The 17,896-nt window shown below is 48.2% G+C and overlaps 1 protein-coding gene across 2 annotated transcripts in view; it reads left to right on the forward strand.

Annotated features, from left to right (window-relative positions):
• VPS9D1 (VPS9 domain containing 1) overlaps positions 1-17,896 on the forward strand; it is a 306,602-nt gene that overhangs the window by 275,697 nt on the left and 13,009 nt on the right. The window contains exon 14 of one of the 2 annotated variants that reach the window (XM_029608215.1): positions 16,313-16,417. The exons of the other annotated variant lie outside the window; for it this stretch is intronic. Within the exon in view, the coding sequence (XP_029464075.1) occupies positions 16,313-16,417 (105 nt within the window). The remainder of the gene's footprint in view (positions 1-16,312; positions 16,418-17,896) is intronic. 2 annotated transcript variants of the gene reach the window in all.

Raw genomic sequence — 17,896 nt, forward strand, 5'->3', positions numbered from 1 at the left:
CACAAGGCGGAACCACCACTTTGTAGTTGATTTTGTAAAAAATATACCTCTGCAGTCATCCCAGAGAAAAACATTTACATGAAAAGCAAATTGAATGGTACACATTTGCTGGAGGTAGCTGTGTACCTTCCCCCAAAATGATCTAAAAGTGGGGCAAGACCAAAATTGATGACCCAGAGTGCTACGGGAGGCCCCACATTTAAGACAGCTGCCAGTACCACCTCTCCCCATCTTACCCGTTTGCGCAGAGGCCATATAAAATCTATGTAGAAATTTAAATGGAAGCTCCAATAAAGGAGTGGGCACCGATAAAGATTTTGCTCTGGAAAAACATTGTCTATAGTAGGGTGTGGTTAAAGATAATCCCAGCTCCCTATTCCAGCCGGCTACCACTTTGTCCCAATTAGGGAGATCCCGAGACCTATCTAGTAGTTTATACCAAAAAGAGAGCCTATGGCGAGTGGGGTCAGTCATGTCCAAAAAATCAGACAGAAACTCCCAAGCAGGTTGATGAGGGTCCGGCAACTGTAAAGTACCAATATAGTGTCGGACCTGCAGGTACGCATAAAAATGTCGATGTGATATACCATAGAGGTCTTGTAACTTAGTAAAAGAATAAACTATATTAGAATCATCTACCATTTGCCAAACAGACTTGATGCCATTCTCGTACCAGGTCTCAAAAAGCCGGTTGTGCAAGCCCGGAGGGAAATCCAGATTTCCAAGGAGGGGTAGAAAGTGAGTAACACCTCGGGGAAATTGGAGTCGTTGACAGGCCCACTTCCAAGCAACATACGTAGGTTTGATTAATACGCTAGTGCGTAGGTGAAGAGGGAGCTTGCACAAGGGCTTGTGAAGGACATAAGCAAGTTTTAAAGGCTGGACTTACACTTGTTCTATCATCAAGGGAGTATAATAGGATGTGGTCATAAGCCAATTCACTGCATGATGTAACTGACAGGCTACATTATAGGCCTTGAAATCTGGGAATCCCCAACCCCCACGCTGCTTAGATACTGGCAGAGCAATTCTAGGTTTTTTACCCTGCCACAAAAATTTACGCAAGTGAGTATCCAGGACCTTCAATTCTTGCCTAGTCCAGACAATAGGAAGTAATTGCATCGCATATAACCATTTGGGGAAAATGAGCATTTTGTGTAATGCGATCCTACCCATGAGCGTTAGGGGTAGGTGAGACCATTTAGAAAGCAGAGTGTTTGTTTTTTGCAGGAGTACCTTAAAATTGAGAGCCTGACTCAAGTGTGGAAGTTTGGGTATTAGAATACTTAAGTATTTAAGATGATGAGTTGCCTGTGGTTTAGGGAAATCAGCCGGCATCCAAGTTTGGGATCCAGACATGGTCAATAAGTATAAAGATTTACCCAAATTTAATTTGAGACCAGCCAGTGAGCCATAAATACTCATTTCCCTCATTAATGCCTCCCATGAGGATTGCAGGAAGCTAAGATGAACTAAGAGAGCATCAGCAAAAGCCACCAACTTATAGGGAGCTTGAGCACCAGGGCGAGGAGAAATTCCTTTAATAAACTCATTGCCCCTAATATGATTTAGAAGAGGCTCTAACGTAAGAATAAACAAAAGGGGAGATAGGGGATATCCCTGGCAAATACCACGATGTATGGGAAAAGGTGGGGTCAAGACTCCATTAATCAGCACTGAAGCCAACGGATCATGATACAACGCGTGAACTGCTGATCTAAAATATCCAGTAATACCCAAGGAATCCAGGACCGCAAACATGAATGGCCAGCCCACCCTATCAAACGCTTTTTCAGCATCGAAACTTATCAAAATAGATGGGATATCTTGCCAATGACACATCTCATGGGAAGACAATATTTTCCGAACATTGGAGGAAGAACTATGGTCTTTCACAAAACCAACCTGATCCTCATGAATTAGGCCAGGTAAGAGATGTGAAAGGCGAGTGGCCATTACCTTTGCCAGGAGTTTCATATCAAAAATGAGAAGGGAAATCGGTCTATAAGATTCCAGTAGGGTGGGATCCTTCTTGTCCTTGCGTATGACTGTAATATTTATTTATTTATTTAGCACTTTTGTATACCGATTTTCCAGTAACAGAATTACTAATCAATTCGGTTTACATTCTAAACAATAACAATGACAAGTTGATGTCTTACAATAAACAGGTAGTTAGAACTTGGATACAGATATATGGGGTTAATAACATAACGTAAAAGTTACGGAGCCTAGTGTAGGCTGGAGAACAGATGTTCGGCATAAGGCTAGGTTTTTGATTTTAGACTGCATAAAGATAAGTAGATGACATGCGAGTTCTCTAGGGGGTTACCAATGAAGGGATCATTGGAAGGGAATTCAGCTGGCTGAAGTTATGAGAATGCTTGGTTGAATAACCAAGTCTTGAGTCTTTTTTTAAATATAATGGGGCATTGCACTAATCTGAGGTCTGACGGGAGAGAGTTCCAGAGTTTGGGACCGGCCATGGAAAATGCTCTTACTTAATGCTGTCTTTATCGGTGGGATCTGAAGGTTGTTTCTGTAAGCTTGTCTCACTGGTCTGGTAGAGGTGTGGGGTTGAAGAGGGATTTTGAGCTCGAGTGGGGCAATGTTATGTATTGCCTTGTGGATTGATGAGAGCACTTTGAAAAGTATTCTGAATTTGACAGGAAGCCAGTGTAGGCTTTTTAAGATGGGTGATGTGTGGTCTCTTTTGTTTGTCTTGGATAGGATCCTTGCTGAGGCGTTTTGCAGCATCTGTAGAGGTTTTGTGGCGTTAGCAGGGAGGCCCAGTAGAAGTGAATTGCAGTAATCTATTTTAGTGAGAATGATTGCTTGTAGAACTGATCGGAAATCTTGAAAAGGGAGGAGTGGTCTCAATCTTTTTAAGACTTGTAGTTTGAAAAATCCATCCTTTACGATGTTATTGATGAGAGATCTGTAATTCATTTGGTTATCTAGTATAACTCCTAGATTTCTGACTTGTGGGGACATTATTAATTGGGAAGTCAGGTTGGTAATGGGATGTGTGTAGGTTCCATCTTGGGAGATGAGGAGGTATTCTGTTTTGTTTTGATTAAGAATCAGATTGAGACTTGTGAGCAGGTTGTTGATGGCTTGTTGGCATGAGTTCCAGAAGTCCAGAGTTTTATGAAGAGACTCGGTTATAGGAATCAGTATCTGAACATCGTCTGCGTATAAGTAGTGGATAAGATTTAGGTTGAGGAGGAGCTGGCAGAGTGGGAGTAGGTATATGTTAAATAAGGTTGGTGAGAGTGAAGATCCTTGTGGGACTCCCAGGTTGTAGGTGACTGGTTGAGATTCCTCCTTGTTGACTTTAACCTTATAATGTCTGTTCTGGAGGAAAGATTTGAACCAGGTGAGGGCAACGTCTCTAATGCCAATGTCTGCCAAACGATCTATTAATGTGTTATGATTGACCGTGTCAAATGCTGCTGTTAGGTCTAGGAGGATGAGTAGACAAGGTTGTCTTTTTTCAAGGTTCAGTAGGATGGAGTCCGTTAATGAGATTAGGAGAGTTTCTGTGCTTCGAGATTGGCGGAAGCCGAACTGTGCCGGGGACAGAATGTTGTTGTTGTTCAGGTATTCTGTTAGTTGTTTATTTGCAACTCGTTCCATGATTTTTGCGATGAAGGGTAGATTAGCTATTGGGCGAAAGTTGGCCGGGTTATCTGGAGAGAGATTTGGTTTTTTTAGGAGTGGTTTTATGATTGCCATTTTGAGAGGGTCAGGAACTAGCCCTTGAGAAAATGAGCAATTGATGATTTGTGCAATAGGTTTGGAGATGGTTTTAGAGCAGGTGATGAGGAGGTTGGTTGGGATGGTGTCCTGAGGATGTGAAGACGGTTTGAGCTTTTTTAGGATGTTTTCGATCTCTAAGGATGAGGTCGGCTCAAATTCCCCAAGGCTTGCCTTTTGTGGTGGAAAGGCAGGTAGTGGTGTTGCTGGCATAGTATTCTTGTTATTCTTGGCCTGAGTTAATAGGTTTGGGATCTTATTTTTGAAGTAAGTCGCAAGTTCTTCTGCTTTGCCTGCAGCTTTATCATCTGGTATGGATGTCGATGGGGGTTTAGTGAGGGATGAAACCAAAGAAAAAAGCGCTCTGGGGTCAAAGATGAAGTGGTGGATTTTTTGTGCTTAAAAGTCTCTTTTTGCTTGGAGGATGGATATTCTGTATAGGTGCATCGTGGACTTAAATGCCGTGAGGTTGGCAGATGTTGGGTTTTTGCGCCAAAGTTGTTCTTTTTTTCTGAGTTCCTGTTTTGTGGATTTTAGTTTAGGAGTGTACCAAGGTTTTTTGTTGTCTTTGTTTGCTTGAGAGGCTTTGGTGATAGTTGGGCATGTAGTATCGGCCACTTTTTTGGTGATGTTGTTCCAGGAAGATATGGCTGAGTCCGCGTTTGTGAGGTCCAGTTGGTTAAGTTCTATGGATAGGCTATTGCTGAGTGTTTCCTGGCTGCACATTTTCCTGAATTGGATTGTGTTATTCTGCTTTTTTGAGGGGGTAGGTAGGTGTATCTTTAGTACAGCGTTGATCAGCTTATGGTCTGACCAGGGAACTGGTAGGCATGTTGAGTGGGAGGCAGGAGTAAGTCCATGGTTAATGAAAATGAGGTCCAGCGTATGACCTGCTTTATGGGTGGGTTCATTAACTATTTGTTTGAAACCCATGAAGTTCAGTGTGTGTCTAGGAAAGTTTCACAACTGGGTGAGCGAGGAGATACGTCCACGTGGAGATTAAAGTCCCCTAGGAGTATAGCTGGTGTGTCGGTATTGATGTGCTTTACTATATTTTCAATCAAAGGAGATGGATCGGCTTCAAGGTATCCTGGGGGGGTGTATATAAGACCTATTTGTAGGTGGGAAGATTTAAATACAGCGAATTCTAGAGAATGTGAGGATATTGTAGTTTGTAGAGACATTCCTAGTTTTTTTTTTTGCTGCAAGAAGGAAACCACCTCCTCTTTTTTTGAGCCTGGGGATGGAGAATATGTCATACGAGTGAGCAGGGAGTTGGTTGATTGTGGCAATGTCTTCTGGTTTTAGCCAGGTTTCAGTGATTGCAAATAGGTCTGTGTTTGTTTCCAGAAGATAGTCATGAAGAAGGTGAGTTTTTTTTTGTCAGAGACTGTGTGTTCAGCAGCGATAAGGTGAAAAGTGAGAGGCCCAGTAGTTGGTTCAAGGGCGAGATGATGATAGGGATGAATCTTTTTTGTATAGAGTGTGGTGTAGCTTGTTTTTTTACAAGCCAGATTGTGATATAAAGGAGAAGTCGGATGTGGGAGAAGTCGGATGTTCAATGAGATCATTAAGCATTTCCGCCAAAGGCAGTACCACTTGAGCCGAAAGGAGCTTGTAAAACTCAGCCAGGTACCCGTCCGGTCCCAGAGCCTTCAATGGCTTAGCCTTCTTTATGGCTAAGCCATCTAATTGAGCATCAGTCAGACGAGGTAAACCTGAACGTGTTAAATAAGCTACTATGTCGTCTGGATCTACCGAATCAGCCTGATAAAGCTGACGATAATATTGGCAAAAAAGGTCACCCATAGCTTGGTTCGCATTAATTAATGTACCATTGGGTGTGCGTAGTGCCGCTATATGTCTTGCTTCCCCAAGATTTAGTCATATTTGTCATATCCCTTTTTTTAAGTGTTTCCTGACAAAATAATATATCCATTTTAGCATTGACCGCATCTTGCAATAAGCGTTTGCTTATAAAAAGTATTCAACCCCTTGACGTTCCATGACCTTAATTTACATTCTCCAGTCATAATAATAATGCTTAATTCAGTACCAAGATGAACATACAGCGCCATACCTCCATCGCCTCCCCCTAGTAAGCTGTGCACATATTGATCTAATATAAAACCCCACAGACATTGAAAACGCCCCACATGGTCCCCCTGAGCTTCCCTTTCTGTTCCCCTATTATCCCTCCCTGGATCCTTCCCCAACCCATACCCTCCTTCCCCACCCTCAAACCCCCCATTCTCTACTGGAGGCTTCATGTCACCCTTCATATACCCACGTGATGTCCTCCCTCAGTGGTTTATTAAACATCGTTCTCCCTTGCTAAAGAATTTCTTCCTAATTTCACTCCCAAAGGAGGAGCATGAATACCCCACTGTGTAAGCAAACAGCTTAACTGTAAACATTTAGCCTCTCAACTGGCAAACTATAAAATACATAACTCCGGAACTCTGCTGTGTTGTCTGTCCTGTAAAGAACATTATGTCTCTCGTCTTGGCCCTGTATATCCTTCAGCTGGTCTCAGGTAGCTGCCTCTCCGGACCTGTATTCTCCTCCTGAATATCTTCGTAAGTGCTTTCCTCCATGTTGCACCCTTTGCCAGCGTAGGTGTCCGTCCAGCATGGCACTGGAAGTCGTATCTTTCTTGGGATGTGCTATGGCCTTCAGGAGACCCGCTGTCTGTAATATTTGCACAGCTTCTTCCATGGACTTGACACGGGACGTAGTACCATTAACTGTAAACTGCAGGCCAAATGGGAATAGCCATTTATATCGAAAGTCACCTGCGTACAGAGCCTGCAGTACCTCCTGAAACTCCCGCTGCTTCCGTTTCATTACCATCCCTAGCTAGGCACAAGGACTTGGAAGAATCCCACCTCCTCCGCCGCCATTTAAACATCAGTAGGCTTTTGTGCAGTATCTGGAAGTTTCAGAACTGGTGCGCAAGATGGACCACTTGTTTGTTCTTCACGGTGGAAGTAGACAGGGTGAACCAGCTTCGCGAGCTACCATAGCTTGCTGGATCAAGGAGGTGGTCATGGAAGCCTATGTAGAGGCAGGAAAGCCATGACCCTTTCAGGTTAAAGCTCATTCCATTAGGGCTCAGGCAGTCTACTGGGCGGAAGCTAGACTGCTGTCTCCCGTCGACATCTGCCAAATGGTGACATGGTCCTCCTTGCACACCTTCTCCAGGTTCTATCGCCTGGACATTCAGACCCGAGAGGACACAGCCTTTGTAAGGGTGGTGCTAACCGGACCATTGGCAACCTCCCGCCCCGATCAGGAGTAGCTTTTGTACATCCCATTGGTCCTGAGTCCATCTGGCTACATGCTAGAAAATGGAGAAATTGCTTACCTGGTAATTTCATTTTTCTTACTGTAGACAGATGGACTCAGTATCCTACCCACGGCTGCCAAGAATGATGGCAAGGAATCATCCGTGAAATGAAAGGAAAATTAGTTTCTTACCTGATAATTTTCGTTCCTGTAGTACCAAGGATCAGTCCAGGACACCTGGGTTGTGACTCCGCACCAGTAGATGGAGACAGAGCAAGACCTGTCGGACTCAGTCATATATGACAATGTGCCAGTCACAGCCCCTCAGTCTTACTTAATGTCAAAGTAGAAACCTGAACCAGGAAACTAGCTAGGAAAAACCCTAACTTAAACAACGGGGAGCCCTACAAAACCCCCCCCTGGAACAGAACTCCCCAACCGGGAGAGCGAAACAAGCAATCAGGTTAGACAAAAACAAACAACGAGCGGACTCTCCGTTACTTCAGCACAGCAATGCGGGCGGGATCCTGGACTGTTCCTTGGTACTACAGGAACGAAAATTATCAGGTAAGAAACTAATTTTCCTTTCCCTGTACGTACCAGGATCAGTCCAGGACACCTGGGATGTACCAGAGCCAACTTACCGAGGGTGGGAAGCAGAGAGTCCCGCTCGGAGTACCCTCTCTCCAAACCCCCCAGCCTCAGTAGACTGAACATCCAACCGATAATGTCTAATGAAGGTATGCAACGACTTCCAGGTAGCCGCCCTCTAAATCTCTTGAGGCAACACCTGAGAAGATTCCGCCCAGGACGCAGCGTGGGAACGTGTCGAGTGAGCCCTGAGCCCCACGGGAACCTGTTTTCCCCGCACTAGGTACGCTGAGCCAATGGCCTCCTTGAGCCAACGGGCGATTGTCGTGCGGGACGCTGCGGCACCTTTCTTTGGACCAGAGAATAGGACAAAAAGATGATCTGTCACCCGAAAAGGATTAGTGACCTCTAGATAGCGAAGGAGGGACCTCCGCACATCCAGCTTCCGTAATTCCCTCGATTTCGGATCAGAGGACTCCCCGACAGCGAAAGCGGGAAGTTCAACTGATTGATTTAAATGAAACGCCGACACGACCTTAGGCAAAAAGGAAGGGACCGTCCGCAAGGAGACTCCTGAGTCAGAAATGCGCAAGAACGGCTCCCTACAAGATAGCGCCTGCAACTCCGAAACACGCCGTGCCGAAGAAATCGCCACCAGGAATACGGTCTTCAACGTGAGATCTTTAAGAGTCGACCGCTTCAAGGGCTCAAATGGCGCCGAGCATAGGGAGGAGAGCACCCAATTGAGGTTCCAGGACGGACAAGGATGACGCAATGGAGGACGGAGATGCTTTGCTCCCCGAAGAAACCGGGAGATATCCGGGTGTAGGGCCAGGGAGGATCCCCGAACCTTACCACGCAAACAACCAAGCGCCGCAACCTGGACTCGTAGGGAACTGCACGCCAGCCCTTTGGCAAGACCAGCCTGGAGAAACGCTAGGATATCGGAGACTGAGGCGGAAGTGGGATCCACTCCACGCTTCACACACCATTCCTCAAAGACCACCCAGACTCTGACATACGTTAAGGACGTAGATTGCTTCCTGGACCTCAACAGCGTGGCTACCACCGCATCTGAGTAACCTTTTCTCTTCAACCTATTCCTCTCAAAAGCCATTCCGCGAGACAAAAGTGATCCGCATCCTCCAAACAGACGGGGCCCTGGTGGAGAAGCCCCGCGAACCCCTGGAGAAGAAGGGGAGTGTCCACCGACAACTGAATGAGGTCTGCAAACCACGGGCGACGCGGCCACTCTGGAGCCACCAGGATCACCGTGGATGGGTGCAACTCTATGCGCCGGAGAATCTTGCCTATCATCGGCCACGGGGGAAACACGTACAGCAACACATCCGTCGGCCAGAGAAGCACCAACGCGTCGACGCCCTCGGCTCCTCTGTCTCGACGCCGACTGTAAAATTGCGGGGCCTTCGCATTGTGCCACGTGGCCATCAGATCCATGTGAGGCACCCCCCACTTCTCGCAGATGATAAGAAAAGCGTCGTCCGCCAGTTCCCACTCTCCGGGGTCCAGGCGATTACGGCTGAGAAAATCCGCCTGGACGTTGTCGACTCCGGCAATGTGAGACGCTGCGATGTTGCTGAGATGTTGCTCTGACCAGACCATCAAGAGCTGCGCCTCCTCCGCCACCAGTGGACTTCTCGTCCCGCCTTGGCGATTGATGTAGGCCACGGTGGTCGCGTTGTCCGACAACACTCGGACCGCCTTTCCCCGTACCAACGGCAGAAAGGACTGTAGTGCCAGGCGAGCCGCTCTGGTCTCTAGCCGGTTGATGGACCACTGCGCTTGCATCGCCGACCACCGGCCTTGTACGGACTTGCCGAGGCAAACTGCTCCCCAGCCGGAGAGACTGGCATCCGTAGTCACCACTGTCCAGCTGGGAACTAGCAGGGACACTCCGCAGGTCAGATGATCCGAGTCTAGCCACCAGTACAGGCTGGACCTCGCCTGGGCCGTGAGTGGTAGCGGCAGTTGGAACTCTTCCGATACCGGCTTCCAGCGGGATAGCAACGACGACTGCAATGGTCGTAGATGAGCGAACGCCCAGGGGACCAACGCGAGCGTTGATGCCATAGAACCCAGAACCATCAGATAATCGCAGACCCGCGGTAGTCGAAGAGACAATAACCGCCTCACTTGAGACTGCAGTTTGCACACCCGTTCCTGGGATAGGAACACCTTGCCCCGTTTCATGTCGAATAAGGCTCCAAGGTATTCCAAGGACTGGGTGGGCACCAGTTGACTCTTGCTGAAGTTGATGACCCAGCCCAGAGACTGCAAGAGCTGTAGGACCCTGGTCACTGCCAGACGACACTGAGTCTCGGACTTGGCCCGAATCAACCAATCGTCCAAGTAGGGATGAACCAGGAAACCTTCCCGGCGGAGCTGCGCCGCCACCACTACCATCACCTTCGTGAAAGTCCGAGGGGCCGTTGCGAGACCAAACGGAAGCGCCCGGAACTGGTAATGCCTTCCCAGGATGCAGAACCTGAGAAACCGTTGAAACGACTGCTGGATGCCCACATGGAGGTACGCCTCCGTAAGATCCAGGGAGGCCAGGAATTCGACTGGACATACCGAGGCAATCACCGACCGAATTGTCTCCATTTTGAAGTGAGGAACGCGAAGGCATCTGTTTACCCCTTTCAGATCCAAAATCGGCCTTGACGTGCCGTCTTTCTTTGGAACGATGAAGTAAATGGAGTAACGGCCCTTGCCTTGCTGACTGGCAGGTACGGGGGAAATTGCTCCCAAGCTTTCCAAGTGCCGGAGGGTTCCTTGCACTGCCGCCCTCTTCTCGGGACACTTGCAGGGCGACACCAGGAACTTGTCTGATGGGGTTCGAGCAAAATCTAACGCGTAGCCGTGTCTTATCACGTTGAGGACCCACTGATCCGACGTTACGTTGGCCCATTCCTCGAAAAACAACGTCAACCTCGCCCCGACGTTTGGAACGACGGCCTGGGGTTGATGCGAGGGATGGGCCAACCGCATCTCATTGCGAAGCCTTGGGCCCCGTGCCCGACGGGGTTCCCCCTTGTCTACCGAATCTTTTCCCACGAAAGGACTACGGCCACTGTGAGGACCGGGAGGAGGACGACCTGTAAGAAGGACCGCAGACCTCTGAGGACGCGAGTTCTGTTTCCACGAAAGCTAGGGAACGAGGACCGAGTTCTGGACCTGTCCTCAGGCAACTTAAAGGCCCTGTTCTCCCCAAGGGAAAGCATCAAATCATCCAACTCCTTGCCAAACAACAACTTTCCCTTGAACGGCAGCGCCCCCAGGTGAGCCTTGGAGGATCCATCCGCAGCCCAATTTCGCAGCCACAGAAGGTGGCGCGCCGAGACGGATGCAACCATGGCTCGAGCTGACGTGCGAAGAAGATCGTGTAGAGCACGCCTCCAATCGATCCACCTGCGAGGCCTCCTCCGCTGACTGATCGGCGTTGGCCTGAAGAACCTGGGCCCAGCGCAGACTGGCCCGCATAGCGAAGTTGGTACAGATGGCAGCCCTGACCCCCAAAGCTGAAACTTCAAAAATCTTTTTGAGTTGCACCTCCAGCTTCCTGTCCTGTATGTCTCGGAGAGCAGTAGCCCCCGTGACCGGGATCGTCGACCTCTTTGTCACCGCTGAGACCGCCGCATCCACTTTCGGGAGCCGGAGAAGTTCCAACGCATCCTCCGGGAGCGGGTAGAGCTTTATCCATGGCCTTGCTGACCTTCAGCCCTAACTCCGGTGTATCCCATTCCCGAAACAGGATATCCGTCGATGAAAAATGGAAAGGAAAAGCTACTGCTGGCCCAGTGAGGCCCAACAGTACCGGATCCATGTTGGCTTCCTGTCGGGCGACCACCGGCGGAGCCTCTATCCCCAGCTCCTGGAGAATGGCCGGAATAAGCGGGGACAGTTCTTCCCTGCAAAAAAGCCAGACCACCTTAGGGTCATCCCCTTCCACGGCCTGTGCTCCTTTGCCCGCATTGGGCTGGGTGGGATCGTCCCCTGTCGCCCCCTGGGCCCCCCCGCAGGGGCTCTTCAGGGTAATCCGCATCATCTTCTGAAATGGACTCGCTGTCCGATTCCTGTGGGGCACCCCTGAGAGGCCGCTTCCCTCTGGGTGGCGCTTGGGGAAACCCCGAGGGTTCCTTAGGCCTCCTCTTCGGGGGATCGGACTTGTAAGCTCCCCCGGAAGCTTTTCCACGTCTGCGCTTGCGGCCTTTATATTGAAGTACCTTGCGCAACAAAAGTGCAAAATCCTCCGAAAAATCCCCGGAGCCCGACGAGTCCTCATCGGCACTGGCGGCCCCGGGGGACCCGGTCCCCCCCGGGACGTCCCCCCCCCCACAGGCCCTGGCTGCGGGGAAAGTGCGGGAGGCAGGCCGGCATCCCCAGCCGGCTCCCGCGCGATTTCGCAGGCGGTGCCTAAAATGGCCGCCACTCCCGCGCTGAGCGGGAAGGGATCCGGCGGCCTGACAGACGCTGAACTCCCACGCGGCGGCAATCGTACCGGCCGGGATCGGCTCTCCCGCCGTGCCCCAGACGGACCCTCGCCTCCCGGGACGCAAGAAGTACACAGGCCCTCCCTCAAGAGGCGCGCGCGCGCCGAGCCCCAGGCCCAGCAAGTCGACCCCCGCGGCATTCGCGCGATCGCGGCGCGAAACAGGTAACAAAATAAAACACTAAGTCCAAATTCCACCCCCCGGCCAGCGGCGACCCCCCCCCCCCCCCTCCGAGAAACCCCGAGATGGAGCCGCAAAGTAAAGGAGAGCCGGCAGGCAGAAAATAGAAAAGAAAACCTTTTTTTTTTTTTTTGTAACTTGCCGCTGTCCTCGGTCCTGGGGCCCTGCTCCAGCGGGGGTGAGTGAACCGGGCTCCCCGGTGTCACCCCCGACGCTGCTACTCGAAGAGCCGGGTCCTCAACCCTAGCAGCGGCCTCTACCAGGGGGGGATGGTCCCCTCAGAACCTCCCAACCCCCTTGGGAGGCAGGGCGGACGGGACTTCCTCAAGGAAAAATCAAAATAAATAACAGACTGGAACTACAACTAACCAGCACTAACTATAAGCACAAAAAAACAAGTCAACCCTGACTGACTAACAGTACCCAGGGCAGGCAGAGGCTGTGACTGCACCTGCACCATCTACTGGAGACAGAGTAAGACTGAGGGGCTGTGACTGGCACATTGTCATATATCACTGAGTCCAACAGGTCTTGCTCTGTCTCCATCTACTGGTGCGGAGTCACAACCCAGCTGTCCTGGACTGATCCTGGTACGTACAGGGAATATTCATTCAAAGAGATTATGGATAAGCCATCGCCCATTCTCTTAATCAGGACATCTATAATTGCTGGGTTTCAGCGTTTGTTTGGTTGAGTACAGTTATGATGATTCATTTTTTAATCAAGTTTTAATCGAGTTATTCAATAGTATGTCCACAATGGCTTTTGAAGAGAATACTGAAGGGCTGAGGTCACTGCAGGGGTGTATCTAGGGTGACGTCAGCTTAGAAATCTAAGGGGAGCACATAACCCATTGGTCCTGAGTCCATCTGTCTACAGTAAGGAAAACAAAATTATCAGGTAAGTAATTTCTCCATTGGTAATGAGTTACCAGAAAAAAATGTAGCTAGGAAGTGGGAGGGGGGAATAGTCAGAATTTTAGAAGTTATCCAGACAAAGCCTTTGAATATCAACCTCTTGGCTTTAAACATGCCTGCAGCCTGAAAGCATATACACCTTCTAACATGCCTGCAGATTTCAGGTTTTGCAAATGACTTCTGCCTAAAGTACCACACCGTACGTAACGACACCCCATCCTCTGAAATTCTTAGAAAAGGGTCTCTACCTGATAACGCCTGCAGCTCAGATATCCTTCTAGCTGAGCAGATAGCCACCAAGAAAACAGATTTTAAGGTTAGATCCTTTAAGGATGCCCTCCTAATTGGTTCAAATGGAAGACCACACAGAACTCTAAGAATCAGATTAAGATCCCAGGCCTCCCCTGCACCTTACCTCGAAGACACCCTAAGACTGCCACCTGAACCCAGAGGGAATTATAGGCTAACCCTTTAGACAAACCGCTTTGTAAAAAAAGAATAAAACCTGCGGAACATCCACCATTTAAAGGTTATAAACTATTCTGCAAACATCATGATTTGAACAGTCTCCAAACCCGGAGATAAGCCAGTGAAGTGGAACGCCTCCTCGCCTGACGTAAAGGCATAATCACAGACTCTGTATCCTTTCATGCGGAACCGCTGCCTTTCAAAAGCCAAGCTGCTAGACAGAAACAATCTGCCCGGTCTGAAAATATGGGCCCCTGCCGCAACAACCCTGGCAGATGTACTAAGCACATGGGACGGTCTACTGTTAGATAAATGAGGTCCGCAGCACGGACCACCAGAATCACCCTGCCCGGATGAAGGTGGCCTCTTTTCATCTTAACCAGACAGTCGAACTGTTGACCATCCCGACTTGATCACCGGACACTCCTATGGCAAGGGAGCTTCACTTCTTGGATTTGCGGCGATTTCTTTTGCGGTACCTTAAGGTGATGAATACTTTTCGCAGATCAGATCATCTTTTTTGTCCTGTTTAGTGGAGCAAAGAAGGGAAACAAAGCTTCCAAGGGCATGATTGCAAGATGGCTGAAAAAGGCTTACATTGACCCTTACAGCTTACATCTGTAAGGGTTGATCAGCGGGTGCATTCCACTAGGGCGCAGGCATCTTCGTGGGTGGAGTGTCAATTGATATCTCCGCAAGAGATTTGTCGGGCAGCAACATGGTCTTCTCTTCACACTTTTACCAAACATCTTGAATGTGCGGGCATTAGAGGAGTCAACGTTTGGTGAAAGTGTGTTGTGCGCAGGTCTTTCGAGTTACCACCCAGTATAGAGGGGCTTGACTGGACTGATCTGGGATACGAACAGGAAAGGAAAATTTGTTTTACCTGCTAATTTTCATTCCTGTAGTACCGCAGATCAGATAGGTAAAAAAAACAATGAAGGATACAATTGATATACGATTTAGAAGGAGCTTATATCCATTATTTGTATCATTATGAGTGTGACATGGGATAGGTTTCTGAAGGGTGTATATGAATGCGATTTGTGTTTTGAGTGAAGTTGAGTGAATGTTTTTGATACTGTTTTTATGTCTATTACATCCGGCGATGTTTTTGTGGTAATTAAAATACTTTTTGTATTAATTAAAATCTTTGAATTTAAATATCTGTAATTTCATTTAAATACTTTTGTATTGTTGTATATCACTTTTAGATTTATTATATAATTAGATAAGAATGGATTGAATTGCTTAAAAAACATGATTTCTCTCTATATTGTTTTCACTAGTACCACAGATCAATCCAGAGGCCGTCCCCTTCTTTCGAAAGACTTCTTCGCTTCTGGATGTTGTTGAGACAGCATGTTGACATTTGCAGAGTTTATAAAAGTGCTAAACCGGCTCTGTTCCCAGGCATCTGTGTGTCTTATGGAGCAAATTAGGGGAGGGTATAAAATGTTTTTTGTCCCCATTTCGTTTTCCGGTCTGGGGAGGGCCATTTCTGTCCACTCCCCGGATCAGAAAACTTTTATCGTTCTCTTTGTTGGGGAACCACCCCCCTCCCAACTCTTTAAATGTAATTAACTACAACCCCCCACCCTCCTGACACCCCCCCCCCAAGACTTGCCAAAAGTCCCTGGTGGTCCAGCGGGGGTCCAGGAGCGATCTCCTGCACTTGGGCCGTCGGCTTCCAGTAATCAAAATGGCGCAGATAGCCCTTTGCCTTACTATCTCACAGGGGCTACCGGTGCCATTGGTTGGCCTATCACATGGTAGGAGCAATGGACAGCCCATGCCAAGATGGCGCCGGCCATCCATTGCTCCTACCATGTGACAGGGGCCGACCAATGGCACCGGTAGCCCCTGTGAGATAGTAAGGGCAAAGGCTATCGGCACCATTTTGAATACTGGCAGCCGACGGCCCAAGTGCAGGAGATCGCTCCCGGACCCCCGCTGGACCACCAAGGACTTTTGGCAAGTCTTGGGGGGGGGGGGGGGGGTCAGGAGGGTGGGGGGTTGTAGTTAGTTTTGGGTTTTTTTATATTCACTCCATAAGACGCACAGACATTTTCCCTCCACTTTTGGGGAAAGTAAAAGTGAATCTTATGGAGCGAAAAATACGGTAATATATCCTTGTTTGAGACAAGGGGTTCTAGTTTTAGGGGGCTACAACTTTGTGTATCTGCTCGCTAAGAGTTTATTGGGGTTTGTTAATTTGGACATTTTGGTTTGGGTACAGGTCAATGTTGAAGGACTGCAGGTGACCCTCTTGGTTATTTAGCAGTGCCTGCAAAGTTTTTATTCTCTGGCTCCATCTGTTGCTAGGGATGCATAACCCACTTGTCTGGACTGATCTGTGGTACTACAGGAACAAAAATTAGCAGGTAAGAACAAATTTTCCTTTACCACCCATCTTCCTACTCCAAAGTAAGAATTAAAAACCCTTTGAAAACCCCTTGTGGGGTTGTTGCATGTGTGTGCCCATACATGCTGGCACGGAAGAGTGCAGAATATCAAGCTGCTTTGCGTAGGGCTTATTCCTGCTCCTCTTTCTGAAAGTGCAGGCAATCATCTGTGACCTTTCACCTCCCACAGTGGTGCCGATGACCTGTTGCCCATTCTGTCTTACATCGTACTGAGGAGTGACCTTCCACAGCTGGCGTCAGAGTGTGCTGTGCTCGAGGAGTTTATTCATGAAGGGTAAGAGTAGAGAAGATTATAGTAGTACATCAAAGGAATCCCAGTGTGTATCGGCAGAATTTCTGTAAATCGGAGACTCTATTGTCACTTTGTTACCACGTGCATAGTTTCAATTTATGTGTGTTAAATTTTGTCTGTTCTGGGCTAAAGATCTGGAAGGGAGAGGACAGGTTGCTGTCACCTGATTTCTCCAACACAATTCAGAGGATTTTAACTGAAGTAGTTGATTAATGTACTGAGCATTTCTCTCTGTTTTCTCTCTGGAGCTTTATTCTAGCTCTTACCATACAGCAGATGTTAAGAGTAGTGAAAATGTGATGATTGTGACCACAAGGGGTTCTAGAGGGCCCAGAGGGCAGAAAAGTGTAGCAGTGTTTTGGTTTTTTTTTCCTCATTTAAATTTGTATTAATCAATATCAACATAAGTAACAAATAAATGGCTTTACTATACAGAGATAGTCTCAAGCGAAACTATAAAACATACAAGCAATAAAACTAGAGCTAACAAGATAACACTAAGCAAGGTCACTATTACATTTAAACCAAGATATAACTGCTTCTTCAAGTCCCCCCACCCTCCTCTCCTCACCCACTCAAAGACTGAATGACAAAGGCTCCCTCAAACAATATGTATAATCCCTCGAAGGCCTTCAGCTTCATAACATACAGGAGAGGCCTACTGGTACATAACAAAAAGACATATATAGGGAAAACAAGACACAACCACTATTTCCCTGTACATACCAGGATCAGTCCAGACCGCTGGGTTGTGTCTCCCTTCCAGCAGATAGAGAGAGAAAAAAGCTGAAGGCACCCTTTGATAACCTAGTGTGCCACCTGCTGTCCCTCAGTATTTCTCTGACTCCAGCAGATGAAGGAAGACATAACATGCGGGCCTGATCTTTTCCAAAATTTGGGGTTCATTTCTATTGGAAAGAGGTTCCTTTTATTCTTGTCCACCTTTGACTAGATCAGCTTTTTATAATTAGTTTAGAGAAAGAAAAAAATAAATTAATACAAGCATAAAGTACAGATCCTTCTCCCCTCTTGTAACAGGCAGAGCTGGGCTTAGTACCCTACAGCCGCGGTACCAGGAGGACCTTACTAATACCCAGGTAAGGGGGGATTTACCGGTGGGCCGGTCCCTCCCCCCCCTATGATTCCAGAGAAGTCACATTCCTCTGAAGGGAGCTCTATAGCCTGTGGCTGTTCAGGGAGGCGCATTCCCCTGCTTTTTTAATCGGCTCCATTGTTAAAAAAAAAAAGCCTGTTTTCAGTGCCCGGGGCTCCGGAGGAACTTGCTTGATTTCTCAGCCGTTTCGTGCAACCATGCCGAGGGGATTGAAGTGCACTGCTTGTGGAGAGCCGGTAACACGACTCTCCCGAGAGGGCCTCTGTCACCGCTGCCTCCCCGGGAGAAAAGTACCTTCACAATTGTCTATTTCAGGCAAAAGAATGTCTTTACCGCGTTCATGAGGC

Source organism: Rhinatrema bivittatum, chromosome 7 (assembly GCF_901001135.1).
Source record: "Rhinatrema bivittatum chromosome 7, aRhiBiv1.1, whole genome shotgun sequence".
Classification (NCBI taxonomy): Eukaryota; Metazoa; Chordata; class Amphibia; order Gymnophiona; family Rhinatrematidae; genus Rhinatrema; species Rhinatrema bivittatum.